This window comes from Lupinus angustifolius, chromosome LG10 (assembly GCF_001865875.1).
Source record: "Lupinus angustifolius cultivar Tanjil chromosome LG10, LupAngTanjil_v1.0, whole genome shotgun sequence".
Taxonomy (NCBI): Eukaryota; Viridiplantae; Streptophyta; class Magnoliopsida; order Fabales; family Fabaceae; genus Lupinus; species Lupinus angustifolius.
This window is the reverse complement of record NC_032018.1, coordinates 14,880,096-14,900,816: the sequence shown is the minus strand read 5'-3', so window position 1 is coordinate 14,900,816 and position 20,721 is coordinate 14,880,096. Positions and strand designations below refer to the sequence as shown.

General features: G+C 34.5%; 2 protein-coding genes across 2 annotated transcripts; one reads left to right on the top strand and one right to left on the bottom strand.

Annotated features, from left to right (window-relative positions):
* Positions 2,804-16,192, top strand: LOC109357771 (uncharacterized protein At2g24330-like). Its single transcript, XM_019601813.1, has 5 exons — positions 2,804-3,142; positions 3,621-3,765; positions 5,154-5,263; positions 6,418-6,826; positions 15,784-16,192. Exons 1-5 carry the CDS (start codon positions 2,966-2,968, stop codon positions 16,035-16,037), a joined length of 1,095 nt encoding a protein of 364 aa, XP_019457358.1. The 5' UTR covers positions 2,804-2,965; the 3' UTR covers positions 16,038-16,192.
* LOC109357887 (formin-like protein 20) lies at positions 18,737-19,731 on the bottom strand. Its single transcript, XM_019601943.1, has 2 exons — positions 19,566-19,731; positions 18,737-19,481 (listed from the first exon to the last, which is right to left on the bottom strand). The coding sequence occupies exons 1-2, from the start codon at positions 19,726-19,728 to the stop codon at positions 18,961-18,963; spliced, it is 684 nt and encodes a 227-aa protein (XP_019457488.1). The 5' UTR covers positions 19,729-19,731; the 3' UTR covers positions 18,737-18,960.

Genomic DNA, 20,721 nt, shown 5'->3' with positions numbered 1-20,721 from the left:
TTTGATTAGGATTTAATATGTTCACAGTGTAAATGTTTTTTACACCGTCAATCAATCATCCAACATTATTAATCATCATTGACTTTCAAATAAAACTAATACAAATCAATGGTGGATGATGTGCTGACAGTGTCAGTGCAGATTTTAAACTCCTTTCATTATCTCATTTCTTTGATAGTGATGAAAGGATATGGAAATATTCAAAGTTTTAAACACTTTTTTTTATATATTTGGAATATTTTGAAAAATACATTTCTCATATGCGGAGAGTTTAATGCATATGACGTAAAGTTCAACTTTACCTGCAAGTATTTCTGGAAAATGATATTTGTTTTTTGATAGTACTAATGATATCCCGATATTCTATAAGTAAAGAATTAATTCCTTTCGGAGTGTATTAATATTACTCTCAATAAATGTTGTCCAATCTTACAATATGAGACTAACTGTATGGTAAAAATGATATATTATTACTTTAGGTTGTTTAATTATATAAGGCTATAGAAAGATATGTAGAAAACGTTATAGATAAAATTGGAAAACATGCTTACATTAGTGTAAGAGTTTTTTACCCTGTTGTTATATCTTTTACGGTTAAAATTAATCATCATTGACTTTTAAATATAATTAATACAAATGAATGATGGATAATATGTTAATGGTATATAAATCTTTATAATGACAATGTATACCTATTACATTCAAACTATATTTATAAATAACAACATAAATGACTTTTTGAATATTGGTTTATGATAGAAACTGAAGATGTCATTTGATTTCCATACCTGAAGGAGAAAAACTTTGTTTTGTTATTTCTTGCAATTTATAAAAAATATAAACATTATCAAAATGTCAATGATTCGATTATTAGAAACAACATTTATTGAAAGAGACATTTACACATCTTAAACATTACCAAAAATATTACACTATTAATGTATATATCTTTTTCTCTTAGTTGAATTCCTTAAATCTTGAGGATATTATAATGCTCATTTAGATCGTAATCATCGAATTCCTTAATTGTTGAGGAATATCATAATAATGCTTATTAATTGAATACTTGAACCTTATATTTGTGAGACTTGGTTATTAATGTTGACTCTTCTTCCTCTGAATCTTCATGGTGACAAGTTTATAAAGTTTTCCCACTTACCAGATTCTAATCAAAGTGAAGAAAGGAAAATGTTTGATGAATTTCTATGCTTCACAACTTTGATTTTTATAATCCAATGTAGTAAGGTAACTTATACTTCAAGTTATTAAATGTAGAGATACAAATAACAGTGTTCTCATAAAATACCATTCTCATTAGCCATCACCAAAAAAGATATAAATAGAAGTTCATGGTTTTGGATCAATTTAAATAAGAACCAAATTATAATAACCTATTTTAATTGGGTTGCAAAATTTACAAAATGTCTTTTATAATTGTTTTGAATGTGCTTCTTTAATCATCTTCCAACTTGTAATTCTCTCAACTTACTACATCTTGTACTTTTATATTTTTTGTGAAATATAATAAAATTAATAAATAAAAAAAGTAAAATATTATATAGTGGTCTTACACCTTTTAAGTGCTTTTAATAGTGACATTTTGTGTTGTTAGATTACCTTGGATGGTGAAATATGACTATTTAATAGTGCATAATTTGACCATATTCTTATGCATTTTCATCCCTATCAAACTTTTAGTCTACTATTTATAATTTGGTGGAATAAGTTTAAATAGTCATAGTAGTGTAAACTTATAAATATTTGGAACAATGACAAAGGATATTTCCTTTTTATATACTTTTGATTTTCACTGTTAGTGATCAGATAATACATCAAAAAAATTATAAGAATTAAAATAGATATTTATTCCACATTAAAAATAAAAAATGACATGGTGAAAACATGAGTTTTAAATTACAAAGTGAAAGGAAGAAATTAAAAAAGGTAAGGTTGTTTGGTTTTAAGCTGAATATAAGAAATAAAATTCATGTCGGCCAACTCAAAAGTCGTACAGCAATGACTTTGGGCTAATAAAAATAACCATCATCATGGGTATGTAAGAAGATATCATTTAAGAACTTAATATCTATGCATTGTCAGTGAATAAATTAATATATAGTTAGTATATTATTTATAATTTATTTGTAATAATTTTATTTAAGAGTTTTAAAATGAATAGTGGATAATATATAGTGTAAAAAATATATATTTTTCATTCTTTAATGTAATGAAATCAAATTATGTGAAGATTATTACAAAATTTAAAATTTTTATCATCATCATTTACAAATTGAGAACATTATAACCGGACTATTTAGTTGACTTAATAGTGAGATTTCATCTTTAGGACTAAGTTGGGAGGGTTTCTACTATTCTCATGCCTCAAGTACATTAATTAAGAGAATATATATTTATTATTATTGTATTATTGATTATTATATTTAATTATCTAATGAAATAAAGTAATATCTGTGAATGGTTTAATAATTGTGTATAAATATTTATTATGAATATTTATTACCTTGATTAATTAGTTGATATAAAAGGTGTAGTGAGGGTAATGTTCGGATAGATGAGGATCACATGTTCTATTCATGTCTCATTTGCTGTATCAAGCCAATGGAAAATCTCCATTCATTTAATTTTTTTATTTATAAAAACAGAAATTAACATTCTAGTATTATTTTATGAACTTTGATTGATTAAGGACATAAGGAAAGAGAAATTATGAAACATGTGATCCTTTTCCACTTACATGATAGTTAAGAGTGATTAATGAGAGGGAAGTGAGTTATGAACTTTCATTTCATTTCATTTTCAGTAACCTTCCTTTCTTCTTTCACAATCACATTCACATGTAGTAATAATAATAACTAGCATTTGTGATTTCTATAGATCTGAACTCTGAACGAGTAAGAATTGGTATAATAACAAAGTAGTTCAGAACAAGAAGAAGAAGAAGAAGATGTGGATTGTTTCAAGAATTTGGAAGCGAATATTTAAACCAAACAGTGATGATTTTGAAAAGAGATTACATTATATTTCTAAACAAGAAGCTCTTATTATCGATACAATCAAACTAAGGTCTCTTTCTACAAGGAAAACCTCTCGCCAACTTATTCTAATTTCTCTCTTATTTCAGGTACATTCTTCATTCTAAAATTCCGATCACTACATATGCCGATATGTTAAGGTTGAACATAATTGTCCGGTGTGGTTTTCGAAGTTTCTAAAACTGTTATTTGAAATCCTGATGACTCAGGGCACGAGACTACTAGTTAGGAGATTTGAAAATTGTACTGAAGAGACTGTTTTCGAGATCTGAACCATGACCTTTACGTCAAAGCTAAACAATTTTACTATTATGCTGAAGCTCTTCCTCTTGCATATCTATATAAACTATAAAAATTTGTATAACCTATTTAAATTGTATCCTATCTTCAATTTCAAAAAAAAGTGTTTGAATCCTTGTGGTTCTGAATTTATGGGCTTCTTAGCTTTTCAGTGTTCATTTGCCACTGAATATTCAGAAGAATTAACTTTTAAAATTCTTCACTCATAAATTCTTAGTATCCTACTGTGAGTTTTTTTGTGTGCTTAAAATGGTTTCAAATTTTCAGGTAATTGCTGTAGGTTATGCTATAATGTCAAGTAGAAGAATGGATATGAATTGGAAAATGAAGGCAATTAGGGTTTTGCCAATGTTTCTTTTGCCTGCTTTATCAACTGCTACTTATTCAGCATTTCTCAGCTTCAAAAGGATGTGTAGGTCTCAAAATTCAAAAGCTTTACGGCTAACATATATCATGTATTCAGTGTTTTAAATTGCGGTTGCGATTGTAGTTACTATAATTGTGATCATTGTGGTTGTTGCGATGCAGATTAGGCCGTTGCAGTGTGAATTATTTTGTGATTAAAAAAATAATTTTGAATTTGATGTGTTCTGATGCGGTCCAAATGCGGCTGCGTAGTGGACCGATGCGGCCGCATCATTTTGATTCGGAGTCACATCGTAATTATGGTGTGATGCGGTTGCGGTGGTCACTGTGGCCGCATCGGGAGGTGATGCGGTCCACAATTTAAATCACTGCATGTATTTGTTCTCTCTGTTCTACTCTGATTGACCTTGTTTAAGTTTTGCTGAATTTGCAGTTCTAGGCTGCTAGAACGCAAGACCCTTATATTTTATTTGCGTTCCTAAATTTGATGTTGCTGATAGTTTTAGTTTTCTTGTTCATGATACATTTACTACTGGAAAGAGTTCTGATTTCACCCCTTTCAGTAGAATTTCTGCATCATTCGTGATCCCCCACCCCAAAAATAAATAATGAATTAGCATGGGAGACTTCAAATGTGGGTTTTGTTGCCAATAATTTCAACCAAACTTCTCAGAAAAAATAAATGCCTTCAATTACCTGAAATGTCAACAAGAGAATAAACTCAATGTAGCAGAAATGAGAATATCGTGTTGGATGAGTGGATACACTGGAAAAGATAAAATTAGGAATGAATGCATTAGGTAGAAATTTGGTGTAGATCTTATTGCAGAAAAGATGGTAGAATTTTGTCTTAGGTGGTTTTGGCATGTGTAGAGGAGGTCGGTAGAAGCCCATTAAGAAGAGTAGATCAAATGAAATTCAATTTCTAGAGGTCAAGGGAGACCAAAAAACCATCGGTGAAATGATTGGGAAAAAATTAGAGATCAATGATTTGTCAATGGTCATGATCTACGATAGAGGAGTATTATGGCTATGTTCGGCCCACGTAGCCGACCCAACCTAATGTGATAAGGCTTGGTTATTGTTGCATCAAATTATAGCATAACTGTATCCTTGCAGTAACTGCTGATAAAATGCTTGATCTTAATGTCTTTACATTTATTAGAAGTCTCTGAAGTTCATTCAAACTTGCACAAATACAATGAATGAAACTTCTGTATAGACAAAATTATGCTTGAAGGAGCAGCATATGAGATTCAGTCCAGTTAAAGAAATTTGGCACCATCAATCATAAGTTATAAAAGATATGCTTCACAACTCTGATGTTTTTAAAAATTGGAATCCAATTTAACAATGCAGCTTTTGGGCTGGAAGCTTGTGTTTAGAATTTGATAGGGCAAATTTGAGGTTTAAATATTATGTGTGCTTTTATAGGTGATAGCAGGGACCAGAAAATTCTTGAAAGACTGAGAGCTGAAAGGAAGGCAAAAATAGATGAGCTCAAAGAGAAGACAAATTATTACACTACTCAACAACTCATTCAGGTGATTTTTTGAAGCAAGGCTTGTAATGTGGCTTTCTATATAACCTTTGATCCATGTTGTTTGGTGCTGTCAAATTATATTTGAGGTTGCATTGGTCTGTTCATATTCCTTAGTACCAAAATCTCAAGGCTGTATTATATGTCTTGTTTAAGGAAGATCATATGGTATAAGAAAATACTATTAGGTTATTGTAGATGCTTAGTGTATCTGTGTAATCCTATAGTATGTCAAATCCAGTCAAACATTTGATCCCATCATAATCGCTTCCCCAACACTAGAAAATACCTGATAAGGAAAAAAATTGAATTCCTTCCTCGCTCCAATGTGAAGCCTTCAATGGCAGCCACCATGACTTCTGCGGCTCTGCAACTAATGTGCAAATGGCACCACTACTGCAAGTACTAGATTCAAAATATTAGTCAGGAGCGTTCAAGAAAACAAACACCTGAAGGGTTACTTAATACCTTAAGAGTAATCAAACATGATTATCTAAAATTAAATCATTGAAATGAGATAAATCCATAAGCTCACAATAATAAAAATTATCACTTAGAATAACAAACACCATCCACTTTCTCTGTAATTGCCCTTTTTGATATTTTTTTCTTGCGATCCAAGTCTCATTCTTCAACTCACTTGTCCAATTTTCATTCTTTCTGATTTTCTGTTGAATATGACTTATACTCTGTTTAGTTTTTGTCCTGCCCAATTTCCTCTTATTTATTTTCTTTCTACAGTTGGGTTAGTGAAGGTTATCTTTCAGCATATATTTATTTTCTGAATAAATATTTTTTACACTGTCAAATTCTATTTTGCCTGACATATGTTCTCATTGTATAACAGCTTATTTGCCTGTTAATCTAGCCTTATACTATCAGGCACTCTAATTAGGCCTAAGATGCAAGGCATTGCATTATTTACATTCAGACTCATACCGGAATTCAATTAAATTTGTTATGCTTTTTTGTTCCGAGAGTATACGGATCAAGTAAGATGACCTTTTCTAGAATTAGAATGCAAGTTTCTTTATTTCTTTATTTCCCTACTATAGATCTGTCCTTTGAAGTGGATTATTGAAACAAAACTTATGTTATTTGTTTGCAACTGTTTTCATATTATTGTGTATCATAATACTTAGCTTGTGATCTACACAGAGATATGACACAGACCCAGCAGCAAAGGCAGCTGCTGCATCTGTTCTGGCATCCAAGTTGGGTGCTGACTCAGGTTTAAAAGTGTATGTTGATGACGAGTCAAAGCCTGGTGCTCCAACAGGGAAGAGCAATGATGCTGAACTTCGAAATCGCAAACAGGTGCAGTCTAGATCCCCTCGTCCGGGAATGACTACCCGAAATCATTCTGATCAACAATTAGTTGGTTCTGGGGGAATTGATCAAACTCAGACTTCTGAGCACAATCAACCTGTAGTTGTTGACCGTCGCCAGTCTCAGAGTACAACAACAAATGGTGGAGGATGGATAGCTCGACTTGCTGCATTGCTTGTTGGCGAGGATCCATCGCAGTCATATGCACTCATATGTGGTAACTGCCATATGCATAATGGTAAGTAGATTGGGTTTGATGTTTTAGGATCTTGTCCTCTTGCATATGTTTTAGTACTTTATATATACATACAAAGGGCGGTCTAGTGTATGAGGCTCCCACTTAGTGGGGTCTGGGGAGGATACGCAGCCTTACCCCGTACGCAGAGAGACTGTTTCCAGGATTCAAACTTGTGACTATTAGGAAGATAAAAATTGCAAACTAATGTGTTCATTATGCACTAGATGTAAGCCTTAAAATAGGCAAAGGAAAATAGGTTATAATCAGTTTCAAAGTTAAACATAATAACTCCCCTAAAGTGGAGGTAACTTGCTAAACTACACACCCAACCACTAACACAATACATAAACTGAATATAATAAAATATATAACATTCCCTCTCTTAAACTGAAAATTCTATTTTCAGTTTACTAACTTTGCTACTGCAGCTTGCAAACACCCGACAAATTTCTCAAATTTTGGAATAAAGGTGTTTTGAGAGGTTTGGTAAAAATGCCTACCAATTGATCTTCACTTCTGCAGTACTTCAAGAAAATTGTTCCATCATTGTTGAGGTCTCTCAAAAAATAGTACTTAACATCAATATGTTTACTTCTTCCATGTAGTACAGGATTTATGGAGAGTTTGATGGCTGAGGTATTATCACAATATATTGTAGTAACCTCCTCGTGCTTGAAATGTAGTTCTTCAAGTATTTTCCTCAACCAAATGGCTTGACAAGCACAAGTTGAAGCAGCAACAAACTCAGCTTCAATAGTTGATAAAGTAACTATAGGTTGCTTTTAGATAACCATGAGACAGCCCCTGTGTCAAGCATAAAGACATAGCCTGAAGTACTTCTCCTATCATCTTGATCCCCTGCAAAGTCACTATCAGTGAATCCAATCAATTCTGATTTTTCACCCTTCTTGAAAAATAGTCCAAGTTGTTTTGTTCCTTGAAGATAACGAAAGATTCATTTGGCAGCTAAGATGTGCATTTCAGTTGGACTTTCCATGTATCTACTAATTAGGCTGACAAAATGCATTATGTCAGGCCTAGTAGCAGTTAAATACATCAAACTACCCACAATTTGCTTAAATAGTGTGTTATCCACCTTTTTCCCTTCAGAATCTTTGTTTAACTTCAAGCCATACTCAAATGGAGTACTTACAGGATTACAATCTTGCATCTGAAACTTGTTGAAGAGTTCTTGGACATACTTCTTTTGAGAAATAAAGTATCCATTAGTTGATTACACTACTTCTATACCAAGAAAATAATGCATCAAACCAAGATCAGTCATTTCAAACTCATCATCATAGACTTTTTGAACTTTTTAAACATTCCGAAATCATTTCCAGTAAATATAAGGTCATCAACATATAAGCAAACAATAAATATTTTTCCTTCAGATCTAACTTTAACAAAGAGTGTGTGCTCATGTGGGAATTTATTAAATCTTTCTTGGAGCTTATTTTAATCCATAAAGTGTTTTCTTCAATCTATACACTTTATGTTCATTTCCAACTTTAATATAGCCAGGGGGTTAATCAACAAATACCTGTTCATCCAAGATTCTATGATGGGATGCTGATTTAACATCCATTTGATAGGTAGGCCATGAGTTTTGAGCTGCCATGACAATCACCAATCTGATAGTATCATGTCTTACAACTGGAGCGTACACCTCTTTATATTCCACACCCTATTCTTGCTTATATCCTTTTGTCCACCAATCTTTCCTTATACTTGTCAACTTCACCATTTTTTTTTCTTTTAGTTTTGAAAAGCCATTTTACACCAACAGTTTTCTGCTCATCTGGAAGATCAACAAGCTCCCATGTATGATTTCTTTCTATGGCTCTAATTTCTTCATCCATTGCCTTTTGCCATTTTGCTTCCTTGGCGGCATTCTCAAATGTTGTGGGGTCACAATCTGAAAATAATGCAAAATGAGTAACATGATCATCAATTTGATTAATTCTAGTTACCTCAAAATCTTCCATCCAAGATGGTCTTTTTTGAATGCGACTTCTAGGAGGTTCAACATATGCACCTGTTTCAGCTCTTGTTGGTGTTGCAATATTTTCTTCTCCTCCATATTCAACTTGTGAATTATTTGTACAAGGCTGTTGCCCATTTTCTTGTTCTTCTCCTTCATATCCAAATTCTGAAGTATTTAAAGTAGGTTGCTGCCCATTCCACTCCCAAGTTCTTTCTTCATCAAAGATGACATCTCTGCTTGTCACAATCTTTTTAGTGAGAGGGTTGTATAACTTATATGCTTTGGAGGTTTCACTAACACCAAGGAAAATACACTTTTCATCCTTATCATCAAGCTTTTTCCTTTTCTGGTCTAGAACATGGGCATAAGCTATGCAACCAAAAATTCTGAAATGCTCAACACTTGGCTTGTGTCCATTCCATGCTTCTGCAGGTGTCATATTCTTCACAGCAAATGTGGGGCTTCTGTCCAGCAAATGATGCTCCAATTTACAGCTTTTGGCCAAAAATTTCTTGGCACTCCACTCATCTTCGAAATGGTTCGAACCATGTTTAAGATTGTTCGATTCTTCCTTTCTGCAATGCCATTCTGTTGTGGTGTGTAAGCTGTTGTAAGTTGTCTCTTGATTGCATGTTCACTCCCTTTTTCAACAAGTGCTTTGTAGTGCTTGAAAACAAATAGAACCTCAGATTTTTCCTGCAGAAAATAAACCCAAGTTTTTCGACTATAATCATCAATGAATGTAATGAAGTAGTGTTTACCACCATTTGAGGTAGGATTAATCGGCCCACAAATATCAGAATGAATCAACTCCAAAACTTGCTTTGCTCTCCATGATTTTCCTTGTGGGAATGATGAACGTGGTTGTTTGTCAACAACACATTCTTCACAAATCTAAGATAGGTTGACTATTTGTGGAAGATCTACCACCATATTTTTTTGCTGAAGAGTGTTCAATCTTTGAAATTTAAGTGGCCATAGCGGAAATGCCAAAGCCAGGAGGGATCCTTCACTTCACTCATTAAGCATGTTTATGCACTTGGAATCTTTAATGGAAACAACCTGTTAGAACTTATTTCAACAACTGCAATGACTCATCTGATAGGATCATATATCTCACAGCATCTTTTTGTATGGTTATTATATAACCTTTTTCCTGCAATTGACCAGCACTCAACAAATTGCTTTTCAAGTCAAGAACATAAAATACATTAGAGATGATTTTTGATGGACTGTCTGGTCACCAAGGCCCAAACGGATTACTCAACTACTTAAAAGGCTCAATGATTATGCATGGAAAGGAAATAAGTGAATTAAGTCAGTTTCTTTTAATTTCCATATTACTATTATAATCAAATGAGCTGATGTTTCAGACCCACTAGTACTTTTCTGAATTTTAGTAGTTAAGGAGTGGAACTCTCAAGTAAATGATATGAAAAATTTGAAGTTTATTCACAATTTCTGTTATTTGCTATTCTCTTTCTTTTAACAAACTTCCTAAATTGCCTCTGCTAGGGTTACACCCTATCTTTGGTGTTTTCATTGTTGTTCATCATGCCTCCTAAACCTCTCTTTCCTTCTTCTTCCACTCATGTTACTGTTGATGAAGTTTCTCCTATGGCGGTTTTGGAGAAATTAACGTTGTTGCAGCAACAGATTGCAGATCGTAAAGATCTTATGCAATCTGCCATGGACGCACGTTTGGAGAATGTTTTGACTGGATTAGTGGACAGATTGGCCCGGATCTCCACCAACACGTCTCCAGGGCCTCAATAGCCACCTCCGGGGCCTCACCCATGTCCACCACCATCTCCTACCTATGGTACTTCTCTGTTTCCACCTCCAGGTACCATTAAATTGTCTAAACTGAATATGCCCGCCTTTGATGGGTCAAATCCGCTGGACTGGTTGTTTCAAGCAGAGCAATATTTCAATTTATATCAAGTTGCTCCACTCCAGCGTTTAGAGTTGGTCGCGTTTTCCATGAAAGGAAATGCCTTGAGTTGGTACAAATGGATGTTCCACAATACAACTTACGAGTTGGGGAGGATTTACAAAGGCCCTTGCCATTCGTTTTGGGCCTTCTTCTTTTACAAATCCGCAAGCTGAATTGTTTAAACTGCGGCAAACCAGTCATGTAACAGATTATCAGACTCGTTTCGAGCGCCTATCAAATCAGGTTGTTGGGCTTACACCCAAAATGATTTTGAATTGTTTTTTGTCGGGTCTAAACCCGGAAATCGGACGTGAGTTAGCTGTTCAACAACCTTTCTCTGTCACATATGCTATTGGGTTAGCGAAATTGGTTGAGAGCAAGATAGTTGCTGCCAAAGCCACACCTGAGCGTTTTGTTCATCCTGTGAATGCCCCCACAGCCCTAGTCCAGACGGTTCAGCAGACTCTGCCCATTAAGCGCTTGACCGCCGCTCAGATGCAAGAGCGTCAGACACATGGGTTGTGTTATAACTGTGATGAGAAGTACATTTTTGGTCATCGTTTCAAGCCTAAGCAGTTTTTGTTGTTATTAATTGATGATTATGGTGATGGTGTGATTCCATATGACTTGCCTATACCTGATCTGCCTATGGACACAGTTGAGTCGGTACAAGAGGACTTGATTCATTTTCACCTGTCGGATCAAGCCTTACAAGGCAATCCATCACCGAAAACTCTTAAGTTTAAGGGTTCCATTTATGGTCGACAAGTGAGGGTTTTGGTAGATATGGGCAACTCTCACAACATGATGCAACCACGTATTGCCCATTTCTCCATCGCTCATGTTTCCGGTGATGGCTAGCAATGGAGAACAGATTTAATACACGGGGTTATGTAAGGATACCCCTATCAGTTTGCAACAAGAGATCTTTCATATTCCATTTTACCTTTTACCTACTCAAGGAGCTGATGTGATCCTTGGTATTGAATGGTTAAGTACTTTAGGTCCAGTGATATTGGACTTTGCCATTCCATCTATGACTTTTACCCATGACAATAAACCTCTCACACTGACTGGCCAAACCTCCAACACTCATACCTTGGCTACCTTCCATCAATTGAGACGTCTATCCCAGGTGGATGCTATTGCTAATATTTTTTGTGTCTCTTTGACTACACCCACTCTCACACCTCAAACATTAAGCCTTTATGTTTTTCCCTCACGGAGGACATACCACAAACCGATCCTGCTATTACCACGTTCCTAGATAAATTCCAGACAGTTTTCCACACTCTAAAGGACTGCCCCCTCCTCGACCACATGATCACCATATAACCTTATTACCTAATTCCCCACCTGTCAATGTGAAACCTATAGGTATCCTCATTCACAAAAAGAGGCAATGGCCACTCTATTGGCTGAAATGCTTGCTGACGACATTGTCATTCCCCTGTGTTACTTGTTTGTAAAAAAGATGGTACTTGGCGTTTTTGTGTGGATTACCGTAATTTGAATGCTCTCACAGTTAAGAATCGTTTTCCGATTCCAACAAACGATGAATTGTTAGATGAGTTGGCTAGTGCTGAAATTTTTTTCCAAAATTGATTTGAGATCGGGTTACCATCAAATCCGGCTGGCGTCGGATGACACTCATTATGAGTTTTTGGTATTGCCATTCGGCCTCACTAATGGGCCTTCGACATTCCAGGCAGCCATGAATGATTTATTACGACCATTTTTACACAAATTTTTTCTGGTTTTCTTTGATGATATTATGATTTTTAGCAAGTCATTAATAGATCATTCGCAGCATTTACAATTGATTTTAGCTTTGTTGGAGCAACACTAGTTTTATGTCAAGTTATCTAAGTGCACTTTTGGGGTTGCACGTGTGGATTATTTGGGTCACACTTTGTCCAAGTAAAGGGTCCGACCCGATCCAACAAAAATTCAGGCCATTATGGATTGGCCCTCCCCACGTTCACTCACGACACTCCGGAGATTTCTTGGTCTCACCGGCTTCTATCGCAGATTTATTAAACACTACGCCACACACGCTGCTCCGCTCACCGATTTACTTAAACAAGGAAAATTTCTATGGTCTACAGAGGCTCAATTGGCCTTTACATCAATGAAACAAATTATGACTACTGCTCTTGTTCTAACACTACCAGATTTCACTAAATCTTTCGATGTTGAGACTGATGCATCCGCCATTGCCATTGGTGCTGTCTTGTCCCAAGCTGGCCACCCCATTGCTCACTTCGGCCGAAAGATGTCTGGTCGCATGCAGACGGCTTCCACCTATGTTAGAGAGATGTATGCAATTACTGAAGCAGTCAAGAAATGGAGACAATATTTACTGGGCCACTCATTCCGGATTTTTACAGATCAGAAAAGTTTGAAACATTTTCTGACACAAACCTTTCAAACCACTGAACAACAGCAATGGGTTACGAAATTACAAGGGTTCAAGTTTGAAATACTGTACCGGCCAAGAACGGAGAATCGAGCGGCTGACGCTCTTTCCCGGTGCCACACTCAGGACACCAATCTGCTCTTCAGTTTGTCCTCGCCTGTGCCTACATTAATAAGACAGTTGACAGATTTTTACTCTACGACAGAGGGCAAGACACTAGTTGACAAATTACTCACAACAAACAAACATCAAGAGATATTTAATTTTGCGAACTCGTTGCTGTATTACCTGGACCGCTTGTTTGTTCCAGAGATTCCGGATCTCCGCTCTACATTGTTGGCAGAGTTCCATCTCACACCCTCAGTTGGACATTCTAGGGTGAAGCCGACGTTGGTCCGTGTAGCTGCGTCCTTTTACTGGTCTGACATGTACAAGGGCACATTAAATTTATTCAACATTGTCTAATCTGACAACAAAATAAATACTTAACCATACCTAAACAGGGGTTACTGCAACCGTTGACAATTCCACGACAAGTATGGGAGGATATCACCATGGACTTCATCACACACTTGCCCATTTCATGTAGTCATACTATCATTTGGGTTGTGGTAGACAGGCTCACCAAATTTGCTCATTTTGTGGGACTGTCCACTCACTTCATCGCTGCTTAGTTGGCTGGACGTTTCGCTACGGATATTTACAGATTGCATGGCACCCCTCGTTCGATTGTGTCGGATCAAGATCCACTATTTCTCAGCAAGTTCTGGAAGGAGTTTTTTAAACTCCATAGCACTCGTCTGTGTTTCAGCTCGGCGTATCACCCAGAATTCGATGGGCGGACGGAAGTTGTCACCCTTCTTGGCCTTATACAGCCGACCGCCAAGATCTTACATTTAGCTGAATATTGGTACAATACCAATAAACATAGTGCCACAGTAATGTCACCCTTCTTGGCCTTATACAGCCGACCACCACTGACTGTCCGGGACTATCTTCCTGGTCGAGCTACCGCATTCAGTTTGGACGAGTTCCTGCGAGAGAGGAAGACAATATTGACAACACTAAAAAATAATCTTTTTCTATCCAAACAGCGTATGAAGTCCTATATTGATAGCAAGAGAACAGATCGTACCTTCCAGGAGGGTTCGTATGCACGATTGGATGATGACAACTGTCATCCACTCTCTCCAAGCCAGTCAAACCAACCGTTGGCATTTACTAAGGCTATTAATTCGGATCTGACAAGTGGTTTTCCAATACAAGGGGCTGCTGCGGTTTTCCAAAACCATGGGGAATTAGGGTCGGCTCCATTAATCTCCACTGCTCAAAACAGGTTCCTTGCTGAAGCAGTTTTCTGCGACCCGCCTACCCCTCCTGGACCGAATATCCAAGCCCGCAACCTTGAGGACAAGGTTGTTTGTCATGAATGGGGCAATGATGGGATGTCTGGTCACCAGAGACCCAAACGGATTACTCAACCACCTAAAAGGCTCAATAATTATGCATGAAAAGGAAATAAGTTAATTAAGTCAGTTTCTTTTAATTTCCATATTACTATTGTAATCAAATGGGCTGAAGTTTCAGACCCACTAATACTTTCCTGAATTTTAGTAGTTAAGGAGTGGAACTCCCTAGTAAATGATATGAAAAATCTAAAGTTTATTCACAATTTCTGTTATTTACTATTCTCTTTCTTCTAACAAACTCCCTAAATTGCCTCTGCTAGGGTTACACCCTATCAGTTTTCAAGTAGAGTAATCACCAAAACTCACTTTAAATTGAAAGTTTTCATCTAAATAACAGAAATATGACTTACTTCCACACATGTGGTTGCTACAACCAGTATCGACATACCACACATCAAACTGAAATTTATCATGAAATGTCATCAGCAATGTTTCTTCTTCATTCTCTACAAAGTTAGACATTTCTCCTTTTCCTTTGTAGTTAGGCAATTTTGTGTAGCACTCAGAGGCATAATGACCAAACTTATGGCATCTATAGCACTCTACCTTAGGCTTTTCATAAATTCTATCTCTTACTTGTTGCTGGTGAGGATTGCCTTTAAAGTTCCTGCTAGAATCTCTATTTCCTCGACCTCCATGTCCTCTACCTCTACCCCTACCCCTTCCTCTAAAGTTTTTAGAATGAGTATTGGTAGAAGTCTTCAATGCTTGTTCCTCTGTTGTTGAACTTCTATGCATCTTTTGTTCATGAACTAGTAAGGAACTTTGAAGTTCATCAAGAGAGAGTTCATCAGTGTCATTGGACTCTTCTATATATATATAAAGTGACTCAAGTGAGAATAATTGTTATTTTGAGAAATAAGAACAGTTAAGATAGATCATTAGATCTTATTTGAGTGATCAAGATTAAAAGAGGTGAATCTCAACGCAATCGTAACGTTGCTGCTTAGTGATCAAGATGTTACAATTTCAAATCCTAGAAACAGTCTCTCCACCAACAAGGGTAAAACTAGCTATCTCTATTCTTCGCGGTTCCCATATCCCACTAAGTGAGAACCTCCAGCACCAATCCACCCTTTCATATATACATCTATATATACATGTATATGAGTGTGCTTTTTTTATGTAGTTATTTCTTGTCTTCAGGTCTTGCTCGGAAGGAGGATTTCACATTTATCAGTTACTACTGCCCACATTGTCATGCCTTAAACAAACCAAAGCAATTTGGTGAACATAGCATCTCTGCTCTTAATTCCCCAAAAACAGATATTGATGAGGTAGTTAAAAATGCTACTGCTTCTGTAGTTGAGAGCATAATCAAAAGCAATAATCCCATAAATGTTAACCCTGAGATTGAGGAAGTATCTGAAAAGGATAATTTGGTGGACAAAGCTAGTTAGAAGACAAACAACCTTATTTGGGAATACATGTCTAGTCCTTTGTTTTAGGACACTGACCCAATTATAAGGAGACTCACTTTGCAATTGGTTTCCTTGGTTGGATTTGTAACATGAAGATAAGAGTTTTAATATATTACTTTGAATCTTTTAATTTCTATACATAGATTACTTGCTTGAGTTAAAGGTAATTTTGGCATTTTGATTCTTTTTAAATATTTTTTCAGGGTTAGGAGATCGTCCATTAGTAAATTAGAAACAATCAAAAGTACATTATTTTTTTATTAATTTTAAAAAATGTTCTTTTATTTACTACCTCTTGTTCTTTTACCATGTGCTACTAAAGTTTGATTGTTGTTGTTGTAAGAGATTTTGCATAGAGATTTTTTTTGAATAGTTTCATGTGAATTAAGGAATGCAACGATGTCATAAAATTTGTCAAAACAATTATTTATACTTTTCAAAATTGTCCTCAATAATAAGATTCAATCATTTTCTCTTTCTATTCAATTAATTAATATTTTTTCTTTTCATTCAATTGATATAAGGGTAACCCACTAGCGTTGGTTCAAGTGGTACATGCTTGATTCCCCTAAACAAGAACCCGGGTTCGAGTCTTTTGGATGGAAAAAATGCTCGTTGGGAGAGTTAGCCCCACTTATCTGTAGATGTTCTCAGCTCGGACAGGATTGCCTCCAGTGCGAGGATACCTGTGGGAAACCAAAAAAAAATTAATATAAGGGTATGGTAGCAAAACATTTGATATAAGGGTAGCTTGGCAGCAAAACAATTAATATGCTTTAAGCAATAATACATTAATCTAGTAATGTAACTTTTGCTAGATTCCAAAAAAAAACCAAATAATTAAGGGAGGAAATTATTCAACTTCAATAATTTCCCTTGTTGTTGTGTTTACCAAAGATATTTAATCTCTCCTTTGTAAAAATAAAAACAAAAACAAAGGTATCTCTCCTTCTATGGGGATGGTGGCTATAACAAGGGTATACATTTGCTATCACACACTTTGCGTTACTTCATGTGTCATGAGTTTGTGATTGATCAAAAAAAATATTTAAGTTAAAATTTAATTATTAAATATTTTTCTGACCAATCATAAGTACATGATACATAGAGTGACATAAAGTATGGGACAACAGATGTGTTCCTATAGGACAATTGTTCAAGGATTTAAGGTTATTACAACGGGAATGAATGCCAAGAGATCCTGATTACTTTGAAATGGATTAACAACTTGTTGGTATACAATTTCCTTTTATAAAAATTTCCTTTAACAATAATATTATCTTAATTTTAATTAATTGACTGAAAAATTACTTTTCATTAAAATAATAATAATTTAAATTAAAAATTAATTTTCAAGTTCAAAACATTTTAATTGTGGAAAAGTCAAAGTATTTAAACAAAGACCCAAAAGACAAAGTATTTAAAACAAACACCTAAGAGACAAAGAATTTAAAACAAATACCCTTCACATAAACAGTTTTAATTCTTTAAATGTTTTCATAAAAATTGAGTTTAAAAAATTAATTAATTAAAAATTTTACTTTTTGAAAATAATTTAATATGATTTAATAAAAATATCAAAAATGAATTTAATTATATAGTAGTTTGATTTTGTTGAAATAACTTATTTGGACCAAAATTTTCCCAGTTTAAAATGGTATAACCCTTCATTCAATTAAGATTTCAAACTAGAGCCGTCTTTAAGTTTAACAAAGATCGAACGGGTAGGACTGCTTGATCTGATTCTCACAATATTAGTTTTTGGAGTGAAAGGGAAGATATTATAAAACTAAATAGATGAATGGTTGCATCAAAAGATATTGTAGAATTTTTTCTTTAAATTTTAAGAATATCTCTACATAAGTGATCATTATTATTTTCCATGCCAACATAAGTGATAATTTTAATTGATCACTAAATTATTATTCACTCCATTTGTTTCAAAATATATGTCATATTATAATTTCTAAAGTACTAAATGATCATTTTCAATAGTACCCTTACGAGAATAATAACTATGAGAAATGAGAATAAGGTTTAAAGAGTAAAACGGGAAATCAAATATTATTTTCTTAAATTCTAACAAATTATATATATTTTAATATGAATATTTCTTCAATTTCTAAAGAATCATTAAAATAGATAATAACTAGTAAATTCCTATTACTTGTTTATAATATTTCCACTTTTATTAAAAAGTGAGTTAAATAAGTTGTAATGCTCCTCAGGTATCAATAAAAGAGGATAATAGTTAGGAATGGTAATCGGTATGTGGACCAGCTTGTAGTTGGGATTGAAATTTTTTAGATTCTTTCTTGAACAAGTCTAGTTTTTTTTGTTTCTCACATGTATCTTTGCACTGGAGGCAATCCTCAAGCTGAATGATAAATGTCTATCATAACAATATAATGGATTAGAATCTCGATCCTAACGTGATTGAATTTTCTCAATCACTTGATCTTGTTGTTGTCGATCTTGTGAATAATGCGGAATATTATGAAATTTTCTCATTGAATTGATCAAGACAAGAAAAACCTTATTTATAGTGTAAACTAACTAGCTAACAAATTAATAAACACATGTTGAAAAACAATTCAACATGTGTTAAATGTGTAAAGTGTATAATATATGTAAAATGTGTAAAATATATCATGATAGCTTTATTCTCCAATAAAAAGACAATTGTTTTTTGATAGAGTTGTATTTTATTACATACTTATAGAAGTTGTACAACATAGAGTATGTTGAGGATCACAAATCACATCAATGTGATTCCTCAAGCATGTGGTGGAGGTGGAATCTCATAATGTGGAGGACTTTGATAAGGTCCTGAACAAAATGACCCGAAAGATGAACTCTTGGAAGATGGCAGCGGCGGTGGAATCTCATAATGTGGAGGACCTTAATAAGGCCCTGAACGAAATGACCCAAAAAATGAACTCTTGGAAGATGGTGGTGGTGGTGGTGGAATCTCATAATGCGGAGGACCTTGATAAGGTCCTGAACGAAATGACCCGAAAAATGAACTCTTGGAAGATGGTGGTGGTGGTGGTGGAATCTCATAATGCGGAGGACCTTGATAAGGTCCTGAACGAAATGACCTAAAAAATGAACTCTTCAAAGATGGCGGTGGTGGTGGAATCTCATAATGCGGAGGACCTTGATAAGGTCCTGAACGAAATGACCTAAAAAATGAACTCTTCAAAGATGGCGGTGGTGGTGGAATCTCATAATGCGGAGGACCTTGATAAGGTCCTGAACGAAATGACCCGAAAGATGAACTCTTGGAAGATGGTGGCAGTGGTGGAATCTCGTAATGCGGAGGACCTTGATAAGGTCCTGAACGAAATGACCCGAAAAATGAACTCTTAGAAGATGGTGGTGGTGGTGGAATCTCATAATGTGGAGGACCTTGATAAGGTCCTGAACGAAATGACCCGAAAGATGAACTCTTGAATGATGGCAGTGGAGATGGAATCTCATAACATGGTGAGCCATGATATGGGCTGGAATAAAAGGATCCAAAAGATTTAGGACCAGATGAAGTTAGAGGATTTGGTTGTGATGATTGCTCTCCATTTGGGATGGTATGATCTGCTGCAAAGGAAGTGCTTGGAATAATGATATGTATGAATGCTACTAGTAATATTGTTTCATAAATCTTAGCCATTTTTTGTTGCTTCTCCGTTGAAATCCCATGACTCTTAAATAGAAGTCCAATTAGAAGAAAATATGAGTTGGGGTGGAATTTGGTCAGGGATAAAAAATCTCATAAATTTGTTTTCAATACATGTTTATGAATAAAGTATAAATTCTTCTCAATTTTTGTACTTTCATTTTTATTTCCATACTAAATTATTCTTAGTATATACTTATTTATTACTCCTCTTATTAGCTCTAATTTCTCAATTTTTTTAATTTAGTGTTAAATGTATATAAATGATGTTATTTGTCAAATTTGTATCAATTTTTATATCATGACTTTAAACCCCACACATATATATATATAAGGATTTAATCGGTGACGATGCTATGTGGTCGTGAGGGTGCACAAATGCACACCATGAAACTTTTTGAAAAAATCTATATTATTTATAGAGAAAAAATATGTGCATTAAAAGTTTATGAGTTATATGCATTGTTACTGTATTATCTATCATCTAAATTTAATCATTATTCATTCTTAAAATAAAAGCAATCCAAAATAAAAGGTGGGTTATTTAGTGACCGTATATAAATATTTAAGCATTTTATATATATTACACTTTTACTTATAACTCTACAAACCCAAAATTTATTCTTTTGTAAATAACATGACATGCTTCATAAAAAATAAATAATCATTATTGTATTGAAATATTTTATAATATTATAGATATGCAACTTGAGAAACTACATAATCGGATATCCAAGACAAATATTCAAGTGTTTCTTTGTATGTCTTGTTTGAGTCTAGCTGACTTATTATCTAGTTTTGATATGACAAAGTAATTGAATTTGTAAAGTTTTATCAACATGATTTTTTGTTCAATTAATTTTATGACGTTTGATAATCAACTTGAGACTTACATTATTGATAGGCATAACACCGTTCAAATTTGCTTCTTTGAAATGAATAAATAATCTTAAGATAAGTTGGTTAGAGGTGGAAGACGCATTGTTT